General features: G+C 36.4%; 1 protein-coding gene across 2 annotated transcripts in view; it reads left to right on the forward strand.

The window, feature by feature from the left end:
• The window catches only part of opcml (opioid binding protein/cell adhesion molecule-like), a 239,027-nt gene that overhangs the window by 150,785 nt on the left and 60,606 nt on the right, over window positions 1-27,636 (forward strand). For both annotated transcript variants that reach the window (XM_046861778.1, XM_046861777.1), the window contains one exon: window positions 12,639-12,874. In XM_046861778.1, coding sequence (XP_046717734.1) covers window positions 12,639-12,874 — 236 coding nt within the window. The remainder of the gene's footprint in view (window positions 1-12,638; window positions 12,875-27,636) is intronic.

A 27,636-nucleotide genomic window follows, 5' to 3' on the forward strand; every position in this document is an offset into this window, starting at 1 on the left:
GTTTGTTATTTGCTTATTAATTATTTGTCATATTCGGCTTAATTTAATTAAATATAAATCAAATACTTAGCAGGCTTTCCTTGACTGAGGAATTGTATTGGGTAAAAAGTGCACCATGTAGGTTCATGTTGTACACTATATAGTTAATATCGAATATGTTAAAATTATGTTTATTATGTTTAAATGATTTGGAGATGGTGGATTATAAACCAATAGTAACAAATGAAACATTGTGCTCTGAATAGTGTTTATAATAAAATTATAAACACTCATTATGGTCTCATTATTGCCAGACACAGGAACAGTTTCTTTTCCCAGGCCATCAAACTCATTAACAACTGACCTTAATTATATGCAATGCTTCATAACTATAAGTACTGCATTATCAGCCAGTCATCACATCTTACCCATATGTTAAACACATTATTGCTGCTGTATATTGTACAAAAGTTTTAAAGTAACCTCTTTATCTTACTGCTATTTGCACTACCATGCACTCTCACACTTGTACATTACTGATCTGTCATTTACTATGTATATTGTGTTTTATTCAATACTTGTATTGTCTGTATTGTGTTGTATTGTCTGTATTGTGTCGTATTGTCTGTATTGTGTTGTATTGTCTGTATTGTCCAAGATAAATGTATAGTGTTATTTATGTCTGTACTTTTGAGAGTCGCCAACAGCTGGAACCAAATTCCTTGTGTGGAATTTTCCACACTCAGTCAATAAACCTGATTCTGATTCTCTTTACCATTATGCAAGAGAAATGTTGAGCTTGTGTGTGTGCATAAGTATATATACAGTATATATATATATATATATATATATATATATATATATATATATATATATATATATATATTAGTAGAGGGCTTTAACCTCTTAGCCTTCAGCACAGATTTTGGGACACACAGCTGAAATGCCCTACCTAAATTTAAATGTTAACAGTTCCTGATAAAAGTGGGCAATATACACCATTTAAATATCTTTAAAAAGAAGACACCTTGAGCTTTACTGTCTGGTATAAGTTGATGTGTCTCAAAAAGATAATAAGTTATAGATGATGAACAACTTAAAAAAAAAAAAAGTCCTGAATTGAATTTTTTTCCCTTCATATATAAATACATGAAATCAGTCCTGAAGCAATCCAGAAAAGTAAAAAGAGATATGATATACCTTTAGTCGTCCCAAAGTGGGAACATTTCTCAAAACACTTAATGGGTTAAACCCTTAATGGGTTTAACCCAAATTTCTTAAACCCTTAATGAGTTAAAATCCACATGTCTCATGAGTTTATATTTTAAATTGAATGAAGATATCATGAAAAATTTGATTCCTATAAACATTTATCTTAGACTATGTCTGGTTTGCCCCTCCCCGCCCCACCCAGCCCAAATTTTAGAACTCACAGCTGAAATGCTATACCTAAATTTAAATGTTAACAGTTCCTGATAAAAATGTGCTACACACACAATTTAAATATGGAAATTGTCACAAAGCAGCTTTACAGAGCTAAATAGGTTATAAAATATGAATTTATATGTTTAAATGTTTATATGCAAATATGTTTTGTGCCTACATTATAAGTTTATTCCTAAAGATCTAGCCAGTGGTGACAGTGGCAAGCAAACACTTCATGAAGATGGTTGAAGACGAAACCTTGAAAGGAACCAGATTGAAAAGGAACTTCATAGAACATAGGCTGTTTATGTTCATGTAGAACGGAATCATCATATTGAGCATAAAAAAAAAAAAAACATCAACTGTTGATAGCATTTTAAGGAAAAAACAAGTTAATTTTGAATTTGATGGCTTCAGTATACTGTTTACTGTAAAGCAGTGCATGTATATATAGTTGATGTTGAAATGTATTTGAATAATGGACCTCTGCAGTAATTAAAATTAGGTGCAAGTGTTGATTAAATCTGACAGCAGCAGTTTATAATGTTTATTTTTCATTAGAGATATGCCAGTGGTAATGTAGTTCAGAAGAAGATCATTGAAAAGAAATTGATCATGCTTTTCCACCCCAGATTTTCAGCCAAAACATATTTATTTATTTATTTATTATTTATTTATTTATTTATTTATTTATTTATTTATTATTTATTTTTTTTCACACATAGAGATATTGATTTCAGAGATAAGTTACAGTACCTGTTTAACAAAGCAGTGTTATACCTCTTATTCATTGTATTACCTATGTTTTAAGATCACTGTTATGTTCAAAATCTCTTTTTGATAGTCACTTCACATGGACAATCTCTAGCCAGATGGAGTGCAGCAACCCTTTCATCTGCATTAGAAATCCCACACCATTTAGCTTTCTTTTTTTTTTGATAAGAAAGAATCTTCCGAACCATCCTTTCCTTAAGTGCACTTCACCGATGCTGTGTGACAGTAAGAAAATTTAAAAACCCATGCATGCTTTTTGATCATGTCTAGTGTGAAAGGGTTACAATTTCCATCAAGTTGTTTGTGAAATAAGTATGTGGTACAATACGTGTAGGAAAAAGCATGAAGTGTAAGTAAGGCGCCTAGCATGTGCCGCCCTCGTACTCATTCCCAGAAACATCAGAAGGACTTTTTTAGTTTGTAAGAAAAGAAGTGTTGTACTGTGATTCCCACTCTAACATTTAATAATATTGCACCGCATTTGGGAAGCTCAGCTGTCCTGAACCGGCTGTCATTTGCTTCTTGAATAAAGGACAGTGGAGATTTTCTTTCTATCAGTACGCTATTAATGCACCAGCAAGTTAATGAGACCGTGTTGCAGAGGTGAGAGGCTAATATGCTACTCCACTTTAAGGCTCTTAGCAGCTGCATGGCTGATAGTTTAAAATTATGTGACAAGCTTCACACGCTGGAGAGTGTGTAGGGGTTCAAGCAGTGTCATTTAACAGCTGCCTTCTTATGGTTTGGAAAAAAAGAGGCAAAAAACACCATTTCCAAGAAATAAAGTCAAATTCTTTCATTGCCTGTTTTATACCACTTAATGTTAATTAAAATTGCTCACTAACATTCACATCAAATTTTGAAATTTCAATTAGCTGCAAGGAGTAGACAATTGGATTTTGTCATTATTAGGATTTGGACTAGACTGTACTGCATACAACACCTTGACAAGAAATGTATCTTTACGTGATAGCTACAGTACCAGCAGCGACAAGGGGTCCAATCACCGAGGTTTGTAGTGGTACGAATGATTTGGCCTTTAATTTTCTACAATGATTTACATACTAATAATGATAATAAAGATTTGACATATTTACGATTTACTTTAACTTTGTCTATTGGACAATTTATTTAACATGTCAAAATTTGATGTCCTATCAGGACTTGGACTGACTTTTTTCCTTTTATCCTGCTGTCCCTAAATTTTCCCCATGTTGTTTTTTTACCCCAGTGCTTCTTAGGTCATCACTATCCCCTGTGTGGCAGTTTGTTGCTTGGTGTTTAACATCATGTGGTTTTGTGATTTGTAACCAACCCTGTCCTGAGTTACCCCTGTGTAGGTTTTTGCATTTTTTTATTGTGTAGCTGTTTACTTTTTCTAGCAAAGTTGTTTGTTTCACTGAACATTGAACAATAATAAAGGACATCAGGAAGTGTTCTTTAGTTATAGAGAGCTTGGAGAACACATTGCACATTGACACCATCAGTGGTACTATAGCTATCGGCAATCAGAACATTTGTTTATTCACACCAAATTTAGTTTATATTGCAGTCATGCTAAAACTACCTGAGATGGTATTTATGTTTTGTCAGGTTTGAGACTCACACAGGGTCATTTTGCTGAAACTTGCATACAAGGTAGCTTTAGAATATACATTATACAGTATACAGTATACAATATACAGTATACTATCCATTTAATTACAAATCAGGTAATTTTTCCACTGTAAATGGTAGAAAATGCTAGTCTGCCTCATTGTGCATGCATTAGCATTGTTAATACTATTCAGGAGTTGAGGGTAGAAGTTTGTCTAACCAAAAACATGGGCAAAAGGGCAAAATAGAAAACATACAACCATTACTCACACCTAATTCGAAACTTGCAAACGTCTCATTTGTGTTGATTTAACTTCACTCATTTTTGTCAGTTGACCCCGCCCACTTTTGAGCGATAATGGACATTTTTAGTGTTAATGTTGCATAGTTTTGTAAGCATGTGGTTCTGATTTTCCATTTTTATTTTTTTCAATTAACTACCAAATTGCTATTGCTGGATAATAATTGCATGCTGAATATTGGAGGGATACAACAGCATAAGAAACCTGCTGTTCCTACCTGCTGATTGGAAACAAACTTGCTACTGGCACATAATTTTAGGAAGATAGGAGGGCACCAATTCTGCCAACTTGAGAGTCAGTGCCAAGATCTTTTCTCCAGGCATTTATGTCCTGTGGTTAGGTACGATTCAGTCATGATTGCCTCCCCAGAAAAAGAATGATAGCAATGTTACTGCCAAACATATGTCAGTGTTGCTATATTTTTTGTAATACGTGTATGATATTGAAATCAGTCCCTCTTGCCTTATACTCTACATTCATCACTTACATTACACTCAGCCCACAAAACATGTATTTTCTAAACAACAATTCAGTAAGCATAATTGGATGTGTATTTAAACAGCACTGTCGCATGATTTATTATTTCCTAGTCCTTCAGGGTCTTTTTCATCAAAACTATAGGCTCCATTTATGGCTTTATGCTCCCTCAGCTGGCCTTTAGCAGCCGCTTTGCCTTGGTTGTACTGTGTTTAAGTGCTGCTGTGTTCTCTTGCACGCTTTCATTGGCTGACCCTGCCTCAAGGCATGTTTGTCTTCTTTCGGTTATTACTCAATACTGTAATAGTGATCCTCTCCCGAACTTCATACAGAGTCTTTTAAAATAATCTTTATCCAACACACAAGAGACTTTGTAAAGTCTAGTGCATGTCCTTCAGGGCTTTTTTTTTTTTTAATACCCCATCAAAACAGAGCACTTGGAGAACATTTAGTGCATCAGGACGTTGAAAGCAAAGTTTGCAGCTGCACTATTTCTAACTTTTTCCCGGAGTGTTTATCTGATGAAATTAAGTTAGACTTTGAAATGTGTTAGTCGTTGGACTATGGTAACACAATGTCAGCATTATTTTATGTTCATTCCTGCTGCTTCTGGCAAGAATATTTTCATGGTACATCACAACCTGAAAATCCTTTGAGCATTTGTATGTAGAGATATTGTTGAGTGAATGGATGCATTTCGATGCTTTGACAGACCATCTCCCCTCTGTGTTATTGACTGACAGGCAGAAAAGATGTCTCTCATTCTGGTGAAGACCAATCATCCACATGACTAGTTAGGCATCGGTGTGGGCTGCGGCCCTCAGACACATTCTTTGAGGGCTGACACAAATAGAATGTTAGAGCATTCAGCTTGAACGCTGTGACAAAAAGTGACAATCACAAGCAGGGCTTCAAAACCCCTTTGTTATTTCAAAGCAAAAATGCCTTCCATCCTTTTTCTTTTTTTTTCTTTTTTTAAATGTATTAAATTATTAGCATATACTGTATATATTAGAATGAATTCATGCTAAATGCTAGTTTGTAAAAGTTCATAATCTTCATCACATTTTCATATTTTTATTAAGCAGCCAAACCCGAAAGATATGCAAATCAATATGTCTCCAATTGGTTTTTAATTAAAGCAGAAATTAGAAGTGGCAACTCAAATTCCCGCTGACGTGATCTGTTGCCTCAGATGTAATGGTCTTTAACAATCTGCTTGTTGTTAATCTCCCCTTCCAGACCACACGGGCATCTGCTGAGAATGATCTGCAATCATTAAAAGCCCAGACGGAGTATATACAAATTAGGCGCTCAATAGGAATATAGTGGCAGGTGTTGTGGAAGAAAGTTCAACTCGATATGGATCATTCATCAGGTTGTCTTTATTGTTTTGTAAGCTAAAAAAAACCTGGAATGAAATCTCTGGTGGCATTACTGAGGATTCTCTAGGATAGTAAACAATGTTAAAAATACACTATATGACATACACTATATAGACACAAGGCCATAAGATTCATATATGCTTTTTGAACATACCATTTCCACATTCAGTACTCATTTGCAGTTATAATAACCTCCTTGTGTTTGTAGGGGTTTGTTCTCAGCCATTCCAATTTACCCCAAAGATTTTCAGCACAGTTGAGATCAGAGCTCTTTAGAAGGACACTCAAGATCTTCCACTCCAAACCATGCATATCTTCATGGAGCTGGATTTGTCATGCTGGAACAGGTTTGGGTTTCCTAGTTTAAGTAAAGGGGAAATTAAATGCTACCGCATTTAACTACATACTGTACAATTGTGTGCTGCCAACTTGTGTGGTAATAGTTTGGGGAAGACCCATACTGTACATGGCTGGGAAAGTCAGATGTCCCAATACTTTTGTCCATATTATGTATGTCGGGAGAGAAAGGAAATTGAGAGTCGTAATTTACTAGGCTGAGCACTGACGCAGGCCCATTTGACGATTTTCAAGTGAATACATTTCTTTGAACAAGACACCTATTCACTGCTTTTATCATAAAAGCAACCACCTGAAGTTTAAGTACAACAATGCAAGGAGAAATATTATGATTCACTTCAATCACAACTGACAGACATGTCCCCATTGTGAGCTTTTCATTGTAGGAGACTCCGTCCCTCTAAAATAAGCTGCATTTAAAAGTGCAGAAAAGTTACTTGAAACAGATTGCTTTATGTTTTGGGGACAATTCTGAGCAAAAATATCAATACTATTTCTAGGACAGAAGAAAAATTCATATCTTTAGGTAATGACAGTATGGGGAGAGGATGGGGTCAGACATGAGATGTGCAGAGAAAATGTTAGTGATGGTGACAGTCAGGAAAGCAGCTGCCAATTCTAAACATCAGCAACACTGACAGCAAATTCATCAGGCTGGTATTTAGATGGAGGAGTATGTCTACCATTTTTTTATCTGGACTGATAACCATCCAGAGACATGATCCTATCTTCTTGTACCCACAGAATAATATTTGGGCCTTATGTATATTGTATTATGCAAACAGTATTAGCAATTTATTGACAGAATTGTGAGAAGTAGTTCAATGGGTTTGTACGTAATTATGTAAGTCAGCATGTATGAAATATAAAGTCTGTCAGTCATCCAGCTAGCAAACAAATTAATTAATAAACATATCCACCTTTGGACCACTTTTGGTAGATACCAACCACTGTACACTGAGAAAACCCTTAAGATTTGTCATTTCGTGAAGATCACACGGTGGATCTTCAAAGTCAAAGTCACACGGATCCTAATGCTTGCCCATTTTTCCTGTTTCTAACACATCAACTTCGAGAACAGATTGTTCCCTAATATATCTCACCTATTAAAGGTGCACATGTAACGAGATAATCGATGTTATTCATTTCACAAGTCAGTGGTTTTATTGTTATGGCTGATCTGTGTGTGTGTGTGTGTGTGTGTGTGTGTGTGTGTGTGTTTGTAAGTGTCGCATTCCATATCTCTTACTGATCTCTGCATGATGTGGCTCTCAAGGCGAGCCACAGATCCCAGCACTATGGCACCCACATTGCCATGTGCATTTTGTTGTAGTTCATGTCTTGTTTCTGTCCATATCTTGTCATTGGTTGTCTCCCAAATGTGTCATGGAGTTATTTGTTAGCATGTTGTGCGGTTATAAATTAGCTAGCACACTAGATGTGAAAACTCTTATGTTCAGTCAATATAGCTGCATATGATATAATGCTTGTGAACCTAATTAGCTAGTCAAGTGCACTAATACAAAGGCAAATAAATGTTGTATTTGAATATTATTTAGTAAAAAAGTTTATAATGCAGCACATTGTGACAGTTTGAACCATCAACACTAAGGTTGGCGAGGTGGTAAAATGGTAGTGTAGTATTAAGGTTTTAAAGGTTTTATGGGTAAAATGGTTTGTATTTGGCCAATATACGGTTTTTGGCATATATTAAAAATCAAATTTACATTAATTTGCACTACTCTGTTTCTCATTACCTGCTTCATCTTGACTGTAATGGAGTCTGCGTCCTCACCTGCTAGGAATCTCTAACTCGCCTGCCAATCGCCTTGTCAGTTAGACTCCTGAAACTGTTACTTAATCTGCAGAACGAAGAATTGCCTTTCTAAAATCATACAGCTCTTGGCAGCCATGAAGAAATCCAGGGAAAAACATTTCATATACTATGTTTCGCAGCATGTAATCATCACTCAAGTGCGAGAGTGAAAAAGCTGGAAGTAAGAGTACTAATTTATTGGTCATTTTTGGTGTTTTGAGAAGGATGATTTGTGTATGCCATCATATAACATTGAACAAGATTATTACGCTTTAGAAATATGAGTTTGTCGAAACTTGTGTTTAATACACAACTTCAGTTAGGTAATACATGATCGTGTATTCCAGTGCACTGTACTCATTATTGGTATGGGTTGATCATCAGAGACACAAAACGGGTGAAAAACAATGTGAAGGCATGAATAATAGGAGCTTCTATGACTGTACCACAAAACTTACATAACCTGTCACCTTAAAACACAGTTTGCCAGCATTTTTACAAGTTTAATTTATCAAACTTACCCTGAAAGCAGTATTTGGAATGGGGAATATTATACTACTGTAGGCCTGTCACTATTTAGTATTCTAACCCCTCTTCTACCTCCCTTCTTTCTCTCCCTCTTCTCCTTCACCTAAAAACAACCCAAAAATGGATTCCAAAGTAAAACTCTATATTCTACTTTTTTATATCTTCTTCAGCCAAATATCCTACAGTCGGTTGTCTTATTGTGAAGTACAGAAGTGAGCCAGTGAGTGAGACTTTGGGCCAACTTGAATTGACTTTTTCTTTGGGTCAAAAATTATACTTGGGCACACCAATATACCTAAATGCTACACCCAGATATCACATAACACTTTCCCTTCTATGAGACTCCACATGTAATATAACACCTACCAACCAGGGAGGGTAAAAACTCATTCTTCTAGACATGTAAACCCACACTCGGAGGAAAGAAGTGTCCGTCCTATTCCACATACATGAGCTCTGTGCTTGTGTAACTGTGATTGACAGGTGTGAGAATGAATGCTGCCACTTCTTTCCAGAGAGCACAATCAATTTTGTCCTGAAACTCTGAAGCCCCCTAACCCATGCATCACATATATGTGGGAAACACTGTTACGTACAGTATATGATGATGTCAGAGTGACATATGTACTGTATTTCCAACAATATGGGGAAATTTTATAATATACAGTATTAAATGCTTTGTAAATATTGTCGAAATTAATCTGGTTCATATAGCCACTCTATGGAAATGGTCTTATTGACATACTGTATAGTTATTTATAATATGCTAGCTTTATTTTTTAATAATTGTACTGTTTTAGGAGATCAAGATCAGCATTAGTACAGCATAGAACAAGTTTTTTTTTTTTCTTGTGCAGATTTTTTTCACTTTTGTGGTTATGTTAAAGAAACTGACTTTTTTTAAGAACTGTCTGCACATAAAGACAGTTTAGAGTGTACTGGTAATCCATCTACATTTTTATGGGATCTACTTGAGCAGTGGGGATTTTTCTTTATATTAACGATCCTACACTAAGGTGCCTGACAATCCATTAGCGTAGACTGCATAGTAGCAGTGTGACAGAGCCATTAGTCTAGTGAATGAGTCTTGATCTCATCTTGTCAGAGCTCGATAATGGAGACACTGCCTTCAAGGAAACTGCTGTTACTTTTCGATATCATTGGCTTAGATGAGCCCCACCACCACCACCACCACCACCTTTTCCGCTTTAAATACTTTTGTAGAAGAGCCACATTTGAAGAACACTAGGATGGTGAGATAGAACTTATCTTGATGAAATTTCTTCTATTACAGTATGACCTTGATTCATTTTTTTTCCACGATCACGAAAATAAAAAAAAGGCAATCCTTCTTCCTGGCTATAGAAGCTAAGCTAGACTGGTGCAGGTGGGTTAAAGCCTGTTAGAAGAAGCACTAGAATTACAGGCAGCAGGTGGTAGAATTACGTATCATCATGGGACACATTAAGACATGCCTGGATGAACAGCCTTGATTTGATGAAGGAGGACTCTGCATACTAAATTAATGACCTAATAAATCTGGGGAATGTCCTTTCTAGTTAGCATGATTTAGTGCGCTTAGAAGAAAAACAGATTTCGAAGGTCTCTTTCATTCGCACAGATTAGCACTCTCTGGATGAGCTCATCCCTTTGAAGAATATCCTGAAAAAGCATCTATTTCACATGATATATTGTTGCCCTGGAAATTTACAGACCATCTTTCCAAAGAGCTTTCGAGATTTTATTTTTTTTCAGGAGTGGAGGATGTTGGTAATAAATGCTATTAGATAATCCGCTTAATGCTTTTGACCTTGTTGTGGATTTGTCCTTGAGAGGGAAAATAAAGCATGCCTGAGGGGTATTATAGGCATGCTCGTGTAAATGACCTGGCAGCGTTTGGATGGAAATCTTTGCAGCATATTGTAAGCATCATTGAGGTTTGCAGCACATTGCAAGTGTCACCAGCTACCTGGCCAAGTCACACTGGCCTGCTACCTTGTGCATCTTCTGCTTTTTCCTGATAAGCAAGGACAGTGCTGAGCTCGGAGGAGCCTTCTCTCCTATGAGCTTGGCAGAGACAGGACTATTTCAGGGTTTCCCTAAGGTGGAGGGGGTGGCGTGGACCAGCTTCCGTGCTAAAGTTGCAGCATTATGGAGGCTGGTTTCTGGGTCTGTTCTATTGCTTCATGCTAAACTATTGATAGTGCAGTTTCCCTTACGTTCATGCTTCGAAATCTGCTGGCATCTGGATCATTCCTGGCAAAAAAAAAAAAAATGCGTTTTTGGAAATGTGCTTTCGTGTAACAGGATTATTTTGTATCAGATTTTTTTTTTTTTTTTTTTGTGAAACTAATCAATTTAGTTGCCTCTTCCTGTCATTGGGAACAGTGAATAAGGGAAAATGTATCTCTGGATGTCAGCAGATTCTGCAATGTTATTTTTTGCTCTTCTCCATCCACATAATAGTCTTACACAGCATAACAAACATTTCTGACATAACAAACCTGTTTTTTTCATAGATATTTATAGCTGTAGTGCAGATGGTTGTAATATGTAATGCTGTTCAAAATTTGCCATGTAATATTCATCCTCTGCAATGTCTTTTTGTTGTTGTTTGTTTTTGTCATTATTATTAATAATAATAATAATAATAATAATAATAATAATGTTTGTATAGTGTGTTTTTCATATTAACAAATACATAACCCCAAAATAAATAAAAGACAATCAACATGGAAAACGTTATTACTATTATTATTATTATTATCAATATTATTATTATTATTATTATTATTATTATTATTATTATTATTATTAATAATAATAATATATTTTAATGGAAATGCATCACAATAAAAAAAATTATACAAAAACAGCAAAATATTAGGCTTTAAATGGTTTAAATAATTGCTCAGAAATATAGCAATAATTACACAAATGACACTCCTGAGGCATACCATTTACTCACGCAGTGAACTCTTTGGGAGAAGAAGCAAAAAACAAAAAAAACAAGGAAATTCACTCGTCTTCTTCTTATACAAAAATAAACAAATAGAAAATCTTAATACTGATTGACATGTTTGATGTGAATTTCAGCACATGTCTGGGTCCGTAAAATTCATTTTCTCATTAAAAGTTTAAAGATGATTGAAATGGAATGAAACAAAATACACTTTGTTGTTAAAAACTCTTTGTTAAAAAATCCACAAGTTGACCCATAAGGCAGAAACATTAAAAATCAAAAGAAAAACATTATCCCATACAAAATACCTTGATTAGTTTAATTTCCTGGCTAATAAATTGCTGTTAAAACACTTACTGACTAATCCCAGTTATAGGAAGCTTGAAATGTCTTTAAAATCTGCAACTCAACATACGCCAGCTAGTCATCATGCTATAAAGTGAGTGTATTTGGATCATATTTGGTATGTATCTATTTCTGCGAGAAAAACAAATATAAACAGAACACTTGGCCATATTGTGTTTGAAATGCCAGTTACTTCATATTCATTTCTTACTTATAAGGTCAAAAAGCAATAGTGCACTCACAAACATAAGGTTATACTGAATATCAGTATGACTGTGACTACCAGCTTCCAGCTTCCAGTCTATTCCAGATTGTGCTGTGCCCTATTGCTTTATCATACAGCAATGCATATTCTAAACAAGCTCTTTATATTTGCTCATAAATAGGCAAAAGTTTTTTTGTTTATGCTGCACTGTATGTCACTTATTCTTTAGAGATTAATTTCCTCAATTGAAATCCAATTGTAGTATTTCACTAGTGATTTTACTCTTTTCAACTCTTTTGATGATCCTAGAAAATGCAATAATGCTGCCTTTGGTTAATGCTGGGAGAAAAGAAGTATTTTATAAATAATAAAACAAGATTTTTTTTTTTGCTTTACCAAATACTGGGGAAATGTTACTAAAATTCCAAACAAGGCAACTTTTCCAATGGTTAATGTAACAATCCAACTTTTGTTTGTGTTTCAACAGATGCAATGTGGACAGCAAGGTATCAAGGGTAGCCTGGCTGAACCGCACAACCATTCTCTTCACGGGGAGTGAGAAATGGTCTCTGGACCCGCGTGTGGTCCTGCTGAATAACACAGCGGTGACCGAGTACAGTATAAAGATCCTGGACGTGAACTTGCATGATGAAGGGCCGTACGTATGCTCCATCCTCACAAACAAGAAACCCGAGTCCACCAAAGTTCATCTCATTGTCCAAGGTAAACTGCTTTTCGAATTACTAATAATATTGGTGGATTTGAAGATTTGTAAAGTGGCGCAGTTTTGTTTTATATATATATATATATATCGCCCTACAGCAAAAAAATCATCTTTGACGGCTTCTGTTTTCATCACTCACTGTTGGGATTACAAAAATGGTATCAAAACTAGCAGGAGATTGTTTTTGGTTCGCTTGACATTTCAGCAAGCTGGTTAAAGGTGAAGAACAACTTCGATTCTCCTTCCGCAGACTGATATAATTAAACGAATCTCTCCAGACGTGACTCCCCGTGATGAAATTGGGATTTAATCTGGGTTTAATTTCAAATCGTTGATAGATATTGATTTAGGACACACAGCAGAGGGAGGGAGCGACGGAAAGCAAAGCAAGTGAGAAAGCGCTCGAGCACTGGCCATCACTCAGACACGACACGCTCTAAAATCAGCTGTCAAAATGCAGACTTTTGTCATCATTTACACTGCAATTTCCCCTCACGTTTGCTTTTCAAAATCAATTAACATTGCATGAATCTGGATTTTCTTGGAACAGGAAGTGATCATTTTCAGTAAAAAATAGCACCCTTTTTTAATCTTTTTTTTTTTTTGAGCAGTTAGAGATTAAGTGGAAAAGCAGGATTTTTAATGTGTTTTTTTTTTTTTTTGCAAATTAAACACCTTCTTATCTACTGTTCATTAACTTTTGGCGCTTAGTCCTGACACTAATTACTCCTCATGCAAAACAACAAAACAAATAAATAGGATAAGGCAATTTATTTTAAGAGATTAGATATACCAAGTGTTAATTAGTATTTAAGCGCCTAATAAAATGTCCTGTAGTTTTGCAAAAAAATAATAAAAAAAAGCTTAGTTTACAACGTAATCACTTGTGATTTCCTCTTATCACATTATTAAATTGCATAAATGCAGCGGAGCCGTTTAATGAAAGGCGTATAGCATTGCTCCTATAAGTACTGTATATAGCAGTGTTCTTACAGGGACTGATCTGTTAAATCAGCTACAAAACAGAAATAAAACAAATAAAAGAAATGGTAATGAATGTAATGTATAAAAGAATCTAAATGAATAATAAATGACCAGAAAAAGAGATAAATAAAAGACACATTGTCCTGAATGTTTTGTGTAATACATATTTGATTTGTTTTGTGAATATTAAATATATTTAGCTAATGAGTTTTTTATAATTGAGGGCCTATCCTGCTGCGAGTGCATTACATTTAAACTTTTCTTTGCTTGAAATGTAAATTTATCCATACATGCTCTCACAAATAACATCGCTATGCAGCACATCTCTGTCCTCCGTGAGATATATATTTCCGTGCTATGTTCTGGATTGTGTTTTGAACAGCTGTGGTCATGTATTCGCTCTTCACTAATTATACAATCCCAAAGCCCCAACCCCCAGACATATCACATTTCTGCTGAAAACATTCCCAGTTCACACACACCCAACCCGCCTACTGTTAGCACACGGTATTGACTGAAGGGTATCATGGCATTGCATTACAAATAGGAAAATTATAGTCCATATTAGAACAAAGCCATACACTGGAAAAATACACGATATAAATCTACCAACAAGAGCCTCTCCTATTAAACATGTTAGAAATGATAGAAACTCGAATATTTGGTCTTGCTTCATAAGACCACATTATGTTATACCATCTGATCTTTTTTGAGCTATTAGTGAGGCAATTTGAGCAAAATGAAAAAAAGAAATCTCAGCAAATTAGGATAGAAAAAGAGGAGCGAAACTCAATCTACTTGCACTGGGACTGGGGATTAGTACATCACATGATCTTTAGCATTGAGCTTCTCTTTCTGCCTTGCCATCCTGTTTTTAGCTGTCCCATTTACATCCTAGTGTCAACTACATGAGGGTGTGGATTTTTTTTTAAGCTATAAAAGTTTTAGCCTTAAGAAGTTAATGCAGAAATGTTGCCAATTTGTACAATATTACCTCGTGCACAGAGCCAGATCAGTTTACTACTGCTGTTAGTTGCCATGATAACTACCTAGCATGGTAATTAGCAAGCTTGTGAATAAGCTTACAGCTGTACAAGACATTATCCATTTCCTTAGAGCAAACCATATGCTAATTTTCATAGATTATATTGCACATATTGCAATATTGCAATATTATCTATACTACCTAACTTGCTTTCATTTATAAACAGATCTATAATGGTTAAAAATGGTTAAAAATACAAATATTAAGAAATAATGGTATTGCACGTTTTATACTTCAATCAAGATAGGTAGGCAGTAGATGAGCTTTTTATTCATATTTATTTTAAGTCTGCTGTTATTTTGAGACTTGCAGAGGTCGTTTAACAACCATAGCTTGTGCAGATAAATTTGGAATGGCCCTTAAGATAAGAAAATGGCAAGTTAAAGAAAGAAGAACTTTTACTGGAATGCAGCCAGCATGGCTTACGGTGCATGGAGAAGCTACAGGCTAAATCCCGTTTTGTAACGTTCTAAAGGCATTTTAAAATCCAGAAGGGGCTTAATGCAGACATTTTTAGGTTTTAGGACAGTCTACATTTGCAAGTACTATATGATCAAATAATATTTTAGAGCTCTAATTATGTAGTATTTGTCAGATCACAGCCAGTTGTGAATTCTAGATCCCTACAATTATTACGAAGACAGTGTGGCAGCCACAAACTGCAACTCCCAAACTCCAACTCCCAAACTCCCCCCCCCCCCCCCCCAAAACACACAAACACACAAACACACACTCTCACTTACTTACTCACTCACTCAGTCACTTGCTCTATATCTCCAATCTACTGTACTTATGTACCAAAGGTATGCTCAGTCTTAAACACACACACACACACACACACACACACACACACACACACACACACACACACACAAAGAAGAGACAAACTGTCTGTGAAGTTACCTTCTCTGTGACCCGCTTCATTGACTTACTGAGCCTTATAGAGTAGTTTAGGATTGATATCATGTTGCTGGCTTTTCATGTTGCTGGTTTTTTTTTTGGTTCTGTTTTTGGTCTTCTTTTGACTTTGGATTATGTTTGCACATCGCATAACTTCTGTCTGGTCTGACTATGTTTTTGGTCGTACATCTCCTTGTGTGAGTTTCATGACAGGATTGATTAATCTCAGAAAGAGCTATTATTATTTTTAAATCAGTGACCTGCTTGAACTGAAATGTAAAATCTGCTTGAAATTAAATATTTAGATTAAAGAATAATGTCTAAACCCTGTGTCTTTATACGGGCAAAAATAGTTAGATATCAGTAGTGCTAAACAGCCCCTTTGAATTTGTGTTGTATTCTGGGAAACTTGCCTGTCCATTTCTTCCATTTGGCAGAGGAAAAAACTTCTTGTCCCCTGCCAAATAATATAATAACATATTTACTTCAGGAGCATTCTTTAACTGTGTAACCTTGCCTTATACATCTTTGAAAAGACCATGTTGTATTGAGCAAGTTGAATAAACATAGCAATAAATGCAGTAAGTCTGTCTAAAGATGTCTAAAACATTATTTAGTGTTTCTGTTACAACTTTATCAAGCTTTTGGAAAGTTTATTTTTTAAGTTTATTCAGTTTGTGATCAGTTGAGGTTGTCACAATGTCCGTGTTCAGTATCCTGTACAATTACACAATCATCAAAACAATGGAAAGTGTTCACACACTCTAATGAGAAAAAATGTTTGGAGCAGATTTTACTTAGCGATTATTTCCCCCAAAGAAGTGTGAGCAATGAGGCTTGTGTTTAAATAACACAGTACATTTTTACCTCAGGTTGATGGGATTTAGGCTGTTTTTTGGATGAAGCTGATGGGCAGTGAGAGAACCAACTTCCTATTTTAAACGTGTAATTCTTGTAGAAGTAGGAGTGATGTTATTTAATTGAATTGGGCTTAAATTTTGATTCATTTGTATATTTAATATTTAGATGAACATGAATTAGCAATAGTAGAGAGTGGAGGGTTTTTTCCTGACTAGCGTAAGTTAGAAAAGAAGAAAGAATTAAGCTACAAATGGAATGTGTTATCTATTAGTTTATCGCAAGCATCCAAATATACCAAAAAAGCAAAGTTCTGTCATAGCAGTGGCTGCTGTAGTTGTCATTAGCTGCCAACATTTGGTGCGTATGGTTATTGGAAGTAAAATATTGCAGACAGCCAAGAGGCTGAAAAGATGGGAGGGAAGGCCAAGGTTACAGATTGGAAATCTTGAATATTGAAAATATTGGAAGAGCTGTATTGGCTAAGCCCTGTGTTTTAAGAGCTATAAATAGAAAAAGAAAAAAAGCAAGAAAAAAGGGAGGAGTTGGCATTTATTGGTGTGCACATTAGCTTGCATGTTAGGATGTGGAATAAAGCAGGCTTTATTTGGAAGTTTCTCCTGGGATCATTCTCTGGAGAGAGATTGGTTTTGCCCAGCGTTCTGCACAGGAGCCAGCATTGTCCAGGTGGTGAGTGGAACTGGACAAGATTTTTTATTTATTTATTTATTGCCAGCTGTGTGGAGCAGGTTTAAAGATTAAAGCAGACAGAAGCTGGTGATGAATAGAGTGAGCACTGAACACCAAAAGACATTGTAATGAGAACATATGCATGTTTCTCCCTCAAGGTATTTCACATGAATGAACAGAAACGCAGATGAGATAAGGGAGCCACATCGTAACTTGAGTGATGTTTAAGCTAAGTGTGGAACAAAAGTTACGCCATGGAGTCTGTGTAACTCAGTACAGCAAGTTTTGGCATATTCTGGCATCTGATTAATGACTGTAAAGTCCATGCCATTTTATTAGGTGAAGTGCTTGGTTATTTAAAAATTATATTGATAAGGATTTTATGCATGCACTGCATACATATTGGAAATATCTTCATAATCATATACAATGATACAGCTACTTTATTTTTTTGCACGGACCTAATTTGAGCAATTGGCTCGGGTGTTTTGTAGATTTCTCTCCAAGCTATTTGCTTTTCTTGGCCCCTTATCATTGTGTCCTGTGGGTAGGATCGTGTCTCCTTATTCCCCCCCTAGATCATGTCTTGGATTAGCACTACATCTATTTTTGTGGTGGATGATGGTGGTTGGATAGGCTTGTAAAAGGGTAAAAAGGCCTCATCGTCTTCCATGCTATCGATCTGCTCCATTGATCAGCAGTAACACAAGGAGAGATGTACAATGTGTTAGAGAAGGGCGCAATCTGAAACCTACCGTTTTTTGACCCGGGTTTTCTCAAAAGCATACAAATATTCAAACGAAAAGCTGTCATCTGGAGAAGACAAATAAAGGTTATTGCCGATTAGAATCAAGAAACTTTCTTTTTGAGCTTCTTAGACCTTTCAAAGATGATAGATTGTGAGCATAATGATCGGTCAATTTTATGAGCTTTTAAAGTTTATATTTAATTATTAGCTCACTACTTCCTTTCAACACCTACACACAACATATAAATATAACAGTTTCATATATTTTTTGGAAAAAAACAAACACAAAGAAGGACAGACTAGTGATTCATCAGAAGCAATGGATATTGCCAGCTAATTATGCTTTTATTTCAGAGTTAAAGTGCTTCAAAAACTACATACCACATACACATGATGTAAACCCCAAATGCAGCCTATTTTTATTATTTTTTATTATTTTTTTTTAATTAAATACCAGTATTAGTAAAAATTGCAATATTACCTGAGAGATTTTTCACTAAAAGCTCTGCCTGTTTTCAATAATAGCTTTTCCTCTGCCCATTTCACTTGGTATTCATTGCACTTTTACATGGAATATTCAAAAGAAAAATCCCCCTTTAAAAGCCATTAATATGTTTATATTGTTCTTTTTGTGATGTGCTTAGCAGTTATGTTGAAAAGTGATTGCAGAGCCTTCACTTGGCTAGTTCATGATCTATTATTATGAGTGCAGAAAAGATTATGGTGGATCTGCATGAAAGTTGAAGATTTGAAAGCTGATCTGTTTGCATCTGTTTTTCCTTAATCACGGTTGCTTAAATGTCAAATATGAGCTATGTGTAATGAGGTATTGATGTATTTAACTTCATTCATATTTGCTTGCTAATGCTTGATTTAACAGAGGCATCATTCCAGGCTCATCCCTCGAATTCCCCCGAAGAGTGAAATGATGCATTGAACATCATCTGGATAACGCATTTCTTGCTTTTATTTTCTCTTTTAGGGCATATAGACTTGAGGATATATGTTCCGTGGGCAGTTTATTAGATATTTATACCCCGTTTCCATATCAATTAGCCATTTGATTAGGACAGATCTACCATATGTCACAGCCCATCTGTTACAGCAAACATTTCACCTCCTCTTTTGTTGTTCAGCTGCATAAAGAGAGAGCTATAGGACCACCACTGGACCAGATGTTATTTTGAAAAGGGTTTATTTTTAGCATAGCAGTGGGTAACATACTGTATACTACACTGACAAAAGTTTGTGGAAACCTGACTATAAGATTAGTATGTGCTTTTTTGAGCAGCCCATTCCACATTTAGTCCTATTTGCAGTTATAATAAACTCCATTCTTCTGGGAAGATGTTCCACTACATTTTAGAGTGTGTTTAAAGGAGTTTTGTGTTCAGTCAGGTGCTGATGTAGGGTGAAGAACACTAAAGTGCAGAGGTCCAATTTATTCCATAAGCTTTAAATAGAGTTAAGGTCAAACTCTATGGCCAGGCTCTCAAGATCTTCTACTCCAAGCCATGTACACCATATGTTCACTGAGCTCACTTTGTATGTCGGGGTATTGTCCTAGCGGATCAGGTTTGAGTCTCTTAGTTCAAGGGAAGAGTATCGTTAAAATGTAATGATACCAAACACATTCTTTACAACTGCATGCCTCTAGCTTTGTGGTAACAGAAGAATCATATGGTTGGGTGTCCCAAAACTTTTGTCCAAAAAGTGTAGGGATTGTTTGGCTAGTTGTTGACAAGTAAAGCAACAAAGTAAAGACTTTTCCTAAGTGAAATCATTGAGGGCATTGTTATTTTCTGACTGAATTATTAGTGCAGCATAAAGGCATCATATTGCCCTCTCAATTCATCATCAGTGCTTTCATAGGGTTCAAGGTTAAGATGAAAAAGTAAAGACGTGTGCAACGTATTCAATATTAATATCATTCTATTATGTATGTACATTCGCCGTATTTAAATGCAATCGTCTAGACAAGCTGACGGCTCGGTTTATAGCGCTGATTCTGAAACAGAGTGCACACAGCTTTGTGTCATCTCCTAATAGCGTAATGTTACAGGCATTATCTACAGCAGTGTCCGGATAATTTTACCACCATGTGCATCCAAAAATAAGTCTGGATCAGCCTTTTTGAGCTGCCATGCACCACTGATCTGATTCTAAAGTAGCTGAGGGGGATTGGATAGTAACCTGCAACCCATGGCTCTAAAAGTGCTCTTTTACAAACCACTGGTCACAGCAGGGCATAAGAATGTTATTACACTTTTGTTTAGAATTGAAGAAAAATAATATTAACTGCAAAAATATTCCAAAATGAGAAGGTATGGTCATGTCACTGGGGACCACAAATTCCTAATCCCAGCAAACACCACAGTTTGCAAACATAGCTGCAAATAAAGACTATCCTCCCAAGACTTCACCCTGAGTCATATGTTCATAGCCACCCAGTCACTAATTGAACACACCTGGAGTCAGTTATGTGTGTGTGCCGAGGTGCAAAAATGGGGTATGCAGTGCATAGAGGCGCCAGATAGTGTTGGGTCGTTCACGAATAGGCTGCTGCTATCGATTATTGTAGTAATCGAGTATTCTAATGATTATTCCATCGATTAATCGAGTAATCGGATATGTACTTTTTATTTATTTAAGAGCAATAGTAAATAAGAGAGAGAAAATAAAACAGGTATTTTAAAATGCAGTAATTTGTTTTTCTTTTTAGACAAATTTACATTTTTATTGCTGAAATTTCACACAATTATGAAACTAAACCCATTGAATAGAAACATCAAAATGCAAATATAGTTGCATTCAAAAAGTCAATCTGCAGTGGCCACCTAGAGTAAGTTATGGGAAACTGTTTCTGTAATGAAACTCAATTATTCTCACTCATGCATTTAATTATTAAATTTTGCACAGTATTGCGATGTGGTTTTCTTGTCTACGGAAAGCAGCTTGAAATTTCCCACGTACTAAATCCGTGTATTCATCACCAGACTACCCTCTCACGCCACCGCTGCGAATGGACTTTTTAAACACACTGTATATAAATAAAAATATAAAAATCAATTTTAAATGACTTTACAAATAGTAACCACACTGTACAGTGTTTTTGTTATGTTTTAGTTTGAAATTATCCCAAACTTTGGAAACTTTTTTTGGCATGAATCTTCCTCAGTGTTTTCTCCCCATTCCTAAATTTTTTCAGCATGTATTTACCTTTCCAGAGTTTAGGTGGTGGTGCGTCGGTAATAATGGTCCATGGGAAACACAGTGCTCTGTGTTTAGTTAAATGGGCTAAACGAAGCATTTTGGTAATCAAATTACTCAAGGAATCATTACAGCCCCAGTTCATTTTGAACGAGTCTTTAATGTGTCTCAGGAGAATGAGTAGTCTCAAAGAGTGTTTTGTTCATTTTCTACTAGACGTGCGTGAGCAAAGCATCGCAAAATCTCTGTACAGTTGGTTATGTAGAGGAAACAGAATTGAGTAGTTAACTTCTTTACTCTATTAGTCTAAGTCGTTCACTCTTAAATCGCTTCACTCCCATATACGCTATGCAGTGCATTATACAGGAAACAGAATTGAATCATTTATCTCATGAGTCCTCTGGTCTGAGTCATAGTTATACACACGCTATGAAGGTGGGTAAAGGATTAAAGGAACGAAATTAAGTAAATGGTTTTAAAATAGATTTGTTTATCTTAATGAATGAACCAAGTCATTAAAACGATACAAGTTTCCCATTACTAGTGCTATACGGTTGGGGGCATTACATGTAGTGTATTTCTTTTTGTATTTACCCCCGTTTTTTTGGGTGGGGGCGCACCAACCACGATCTTGCATAACCTTTAGCAAATATGCAATTGTGTGTGTGTGTGTGTGTGTGTGTGTGTATCGCTCATTTCCATCAATCAATCTTTGAACTCCTGTTGTAGAGCCTTTATATCCTGTCGATACTGACCTACTTTAAATCTCCTTTTAGATCTTGCCTAGCCCTGATTGTACATCCTCTGACCCTTTCCTGATCTGATCTTGCTCACATTTTGGATTGGTCTGCCAGGTTATCATTAGGTTATCCAACACTTTATAAAAAGTGGATTCACAACTGGCTATTGAAGCTAAATAAACAAATATTTCCCCATTGTAGTCTGCAGCTGACTGTGCAATTGGCTTAATCGACTCTAAATGTTGTCGCAAAACCATTTAACCTGCTTTTTTTTTTTTTACCATCTGCCGTTTTATTTTCCCACTGCCCCAGATAGTCAACAGCTCCACAAAGCTATGATTGGTATAGCCGGTGCAGCTCTGTTTCTGGAATCTTCACACACAATAAAACTGATTGGTTGAAAAGCTACAGCTTATAACTATAGGCCTATCAGGTGGATCTCAAGCACTCTGATGTACATGTTAGTGTCAGTAGGAAGGAATCACCAAACTAATCTGGTCAGTGTTTTCTCTGTGGTGATCGGTTTTCACATACAGTATATTGCCAAAAGTTTATGGACACCTAGTCATAAGTATGGTTTTTGCTTTTTGAGCATTGCATTACACATTTAATCCCAATTTGCTCTTATAATTCCTTCCACCATTCTGGGAAGATGTTCCCAGATGTGCTTGTGGACATTTGTGTTGTGTTCTATTTCATCCTGAAGGTTTTCAGTAGGGTTGAGATCAGAGCTTAATCTATTATTAAGATCTTTCTCTTCAAACCTCTGGATCTCACTTTGTGTACAGGGGCATTGTCATGCTGGAACAGGTTTGGGTTTCAAAGTTCATGTGATTGCAAACTTTTATTATGCCTCATCCAAAGACGACCTATAGAATTGTGTGCCTCCAGGTTTGTGGTAACAGTTTGGAGAATATGGCAGGAGTCTCATGCTTCAGGTATCTCAATACTTTGGCAATATAGTGTATAAAAGAGTGGTAGACGTCTGACAAACTTAATAGCATCACTACCTACAGTAAAATGTACATTGGTGTGGTATCTTCATGATACTGAGAAGATGTGTCCACTGGAACCTACATGACAGACTGATTTCCTCCCTGTTTAGACACATTTAAGACATTTTAGACAAATGCACAACATTAAGTCATATTTCAGCACTGAACACTGCCTTGCAAGCTAGCGGGCTTTTACTGTAGGCCCAGAGACATTTTTCTCAGCTGTGAGATAAAAATGATCAGTCAACGTCTAATATCCCATCAGATATCTTGTAACACTGACATTTGCATGATGAATGCTGCGTCAGTGGGGTGGGGGTGGTGGGGCCAAAATAGTTTTGCCTAGTCTTATTTATCCGACATCAAACTTCCTGTGCATGGCTCAACTTCTCTCTCATAAACCCTCTCAGTTTCTCGTTTGCTTTTTTTTGTTTGTTTTGCTTTTCACCTCTTTTCGAGTTTCTCCAGCATCTATCTTGGCTTACTCCAATTCACAAACACATTTATAGATAAAAAAAAAAGATTCTTCAGTTCTAGCTTCTACTTGGGACCTTTTGTGAAAGGTACACCACACTTTGTACTTTTTCCTTAGAATAATATTACATTCATGCCTCTTGGATATTGCATTCGTTTGCAAATTCTTGCACATTTTTCTCTAAGCTACTGTATATTTCTTGCATCTTGTTCCATTGCCTGGCTTTTTTATGAAAAAAATGTCTTCTCTTATTTACTTATATATACACACCTGATATATGGGTGATCCCAGAGCATTAAACATACTGTTCAGTGTTATGATTCATATTTCTTTCTCTCTTTCGGCTTCTCCCGTTAGGGGTCGCCACAGCGGATCATCCGTATTCATGATCCGCAAGTTTGATTTGGCACATGTTTTTACGCTGGATGCCCTTCCTAACACAACCCTCCCCATTTATCCGGGCTTGGGATCGGCACTAAGAGTGCACTGGCTTGTGCAACCCTAATGGCTGGGGTTGGTTCATATTTATATACATTTTTTTATTAGTAAAATTTCAATGCAGATCAGAGCAGTCTAAAATGAAACGAGATGGACCAAAACACTTCATTTTTGGCAATTGGAAAAAAAATGTCTAAAGGTTAATTGTAATGTAATGTACACTGTATATGTAATGTAATGTACTGTAGCATCTGCATTCAATATCACTCACGAGTATCACAATAAGAGCATTGTTGTATTGGAAATAGATGAACTCTAACTGGCCTCAGCTGCACTATTACATCCAGGTGAAGCATACACACATATGCACACACATGCACACACAGGCCAACGTTCTCTGCGCTGCCATTCACTGTTCTGTCAGCTTTTTGGTCTAACAAGCTTTCACCAATCACCATCCTGCTGTGACAATGCCCTCTCAAAAACAAACCTTCTCTCCAAGCACCTGCTACGCATGTCAGTGATTTAGAGGGAAGCAAATGCCAGTTGTCAGAAGGCAGCAGTAAGAATTGTTTTGCCTGGATACTGCAAGGACGTAAATACGTTCCATTGGGAACACGAGCGTCTGGATGTTATTCAGCAACGGGAAACCACAGTATTATAATTGATGCAAAGTTAAAGTGCCTGTACTTTAAAACTAGGACAGATTGCATGGTGTTTTGTGTGTTATATGCTTTGGGTGGCCCCTAATAGTATAGACAGGTGACAGGAAGAAACTTTGCATTAACTCTCGAGAGAACAGTGGCTGTGGCAAGACAAGCTGTTTTTTTGTTGAGCTGTTTGTTGTATAGAAAAAAAAGCAATGAAAAAGATATAGAAGAGTCCCCGATTGCCTTTTAAACGAAGTTTAGATTTGATGCTGATTTTAGTGTCACGGGAAGATAAAAATAACAGCCGAAGCTTGACTAGTGTGACACATTTTCTGTCAGATTCAACTTGAAATGCTGATTTGTCACTGCAATTTATGGGAAAAGCCTATGACGTGCTTTTTGAGAATCGTATTCCACATTTAGTCCCAACTTGCTCTTATACTGTAATTCCCTTCACTCTTAGGTGGTTAGCCAATGGTGTTAGTAAAGTCAGGTACAGATGTAGGTGAGGTCAGGAGGCCTGGAGAGCAGTCAGCGTTCCAATTCATCCCAATTGATTTCAATAGAGTTGTGGTCAGAGCTCTTTGACAGCAGATCTTCCACTCCAACCCATGTAAACCATATCTTCATGGAGTTTGCTTTGTGCACAGGGGACTTGTCATGCTAGAACAGGTTGGGTCTTCTAGTTCTAGTTCCCTAAGTGAAGGGAAAACTTCATGCTACTGCATCCAAAAACACCCTTTGCAAGTGTGTGCCTTCAGCTTTTCGATAAAAAAAAAACAAAAAAATGTCTGGGAAAGGTTTTTTTAATATATTTATAGCATACATGGCGACTGTTTTTTTTTTAATTATTATTCTTTCCCCTAAAGATGAACGATGGTAAAAGAAAGTAATATTGCCGTGCTTTCAGGAGGACTCATAAGAAGATATTTCATTGGAGGATCTTTAAAAAGTTTGGGGTAGAGTTTGAGTTTGGGTTTCAGCCAGTTAAATGTCTCCTCAGTCCATATACAGTGAATGTGCTGGGGTTTGAAGTGAGGCAGGTGAGAGCAAAGCGAAGCAGAAAGAAGAGACATCATTGCAGGCTGGAAGAAGTTGATCAGAGCTGAGTGACGAAGGAGAGCAGTGCAGGTGTCGGTCCCTGTGCATGTAGGGTGTTGGAGGTGATGATAACACACCATATGTTTCACTGATTCCACCTCTCAGTGCGCACAGTCAGGGTACAAATGATTGGGTAAATCTAGCTTAGTAAAAGCAGAGCAAAGAAAAATTGCGTGCATGGTTTCCAGCTATATCTATTTCGCTAATTAAAGTTTTATTCCTTAGTGATGCCCAAGGACATTGACTCATTTGTAAATGACTAGACATTAAGGTAATTATTTATTAATATATTTTCTTTTATATTTTATACATGTATATTGAATCATCCAGTTCACATGTTTTACTAATATAATAAAAAAAAAAAAATACATACTGTATATATATATAATATTTTTAGGAACTAATTTTGGTTCGAGTTTAAAAGTTTTTGTTATTAATTTAAGCTGGCAGTGCTTTCAGAGTTCTGATTTTGAGTGTATGTTCACTGAAACAATGTATTGAAGCTAAATTACTGTTTCAAAACCCGTAATGAACGTGTCGATTTTTTTAATGCAATTGAGTTAAACAGCTTTTCATCATGCAATAACAAACCTTGCATCGTTTGCAATTATATTATAAAACAATCAGAACATGTGACAGACAGTCGTTGGTCAGGGGTGTTCCGTTAGTCTGATTGGTTTTGGTTTTGCTTGTGAACACTGCATTTTTTAAAGGGAGCAACTAACTTGAAGGCCAGAGAGACTGAGCAAAAGGAAGTAATTTTAAAGCTAATAAAAGAAAGAAAATCGATGAGCACCATTGCACAATTGTTAGGTGTAGCCAATTCACCAATTTGGGATGTCCTGAAAAAAAAAAAAAAGATTCAGCAGCTATACTAACAACCAGACATGGAAAGTCAACCAAGGAAAACAACAGCAGTTGACATTCTCATTCTCACAGTCAGTGATCTCAAGGCAATTTCCACAGGGAATGGTAGAAAGTATCACAATCCACTAAGATGCAAGATGCAAACCACTCAGAAACAGACCACAAAAGTTCTGGAACCAAGATTAACTTCTTCCAAAATGATTCAAAACATGGAGAAAAAAGGATCTGGAAATAATCCCAAACATACACGTTCATCAGTCATGCAGGTGGAAGTAGTGTCAAGGCTTAGGATTGCATGGCTGCTTCTGGAGAGGCCTCACTGATCTCACTAATCTTTATTGATGTATATGATGTATCTCCTGACAGTAGCAGCAGAATGAATTCAGAAGTCAGAACACTGTCTGCCAATTTACAGAGAAATGCATGCAATCATTTTTGGAAGGAACTCAATGCAAATTAACCTAAAACACAATGCACGTGCATTTCACTTTCCAAACAAACAACAGCTGACAGAAGCTATGGCGCAATCCTGGAAATGCATCACAGAAGAAGAATGCAAGAGTTTGGTGATATCAGTAGTTCAACCGCTTGATGCAGTTACAGGGTTTGCAACCAATTACTTGTTGTTGTGTAATTTACTTATTTAAGACAAACAAAACAACATGCAGGAAACATGCCATGTTTTAAGCATGTTTTAAGACCGGTGAGTGAGTGAATAACATCATGGCACCTGTGGGTGGGATATATTAGGCAGCAAGTGAAAATTTTTTCCCCTCAAAGTTGATGTGTTAAAAGCAGGAAAAATGGGCAAGTGTAAGGATTTCCGCAAATTTGACAAGGGACTGGATCAGAGCATCTGCAAAACTGCAGCTCTTGTGGGCTGTTCCCCGGTCTGCAGTGGTCAGTATCTATCTAAAGTTATCTAAGGAAGGAAGTGGTGAACCGGCGACAGGGTCATGGGTGGCAAAGGTTAATTGATGCACGTGGGGAGCAAAGGCTGGTCCGTGTGGTCTGATCCAACAGACGAGCTCCTGTAGCTCAAATTGCTGAAGAAGTTACT

The sequence above is a fragment of the Silurus meridionalis genome, chromosome 11, assembly GCF_014805685.1.
Source record: "Silurus meridionalis isolate SWU-2019-XX chromosome 11, ASM1480568v1, whole genome shotgun sequence".
NCBI classification, from domain to species: Eukaryota; Metazoa; Chordata; class Actinopteri; order Siluriformes; family Siluridae; genus Silurus; species Silurus meridionalis.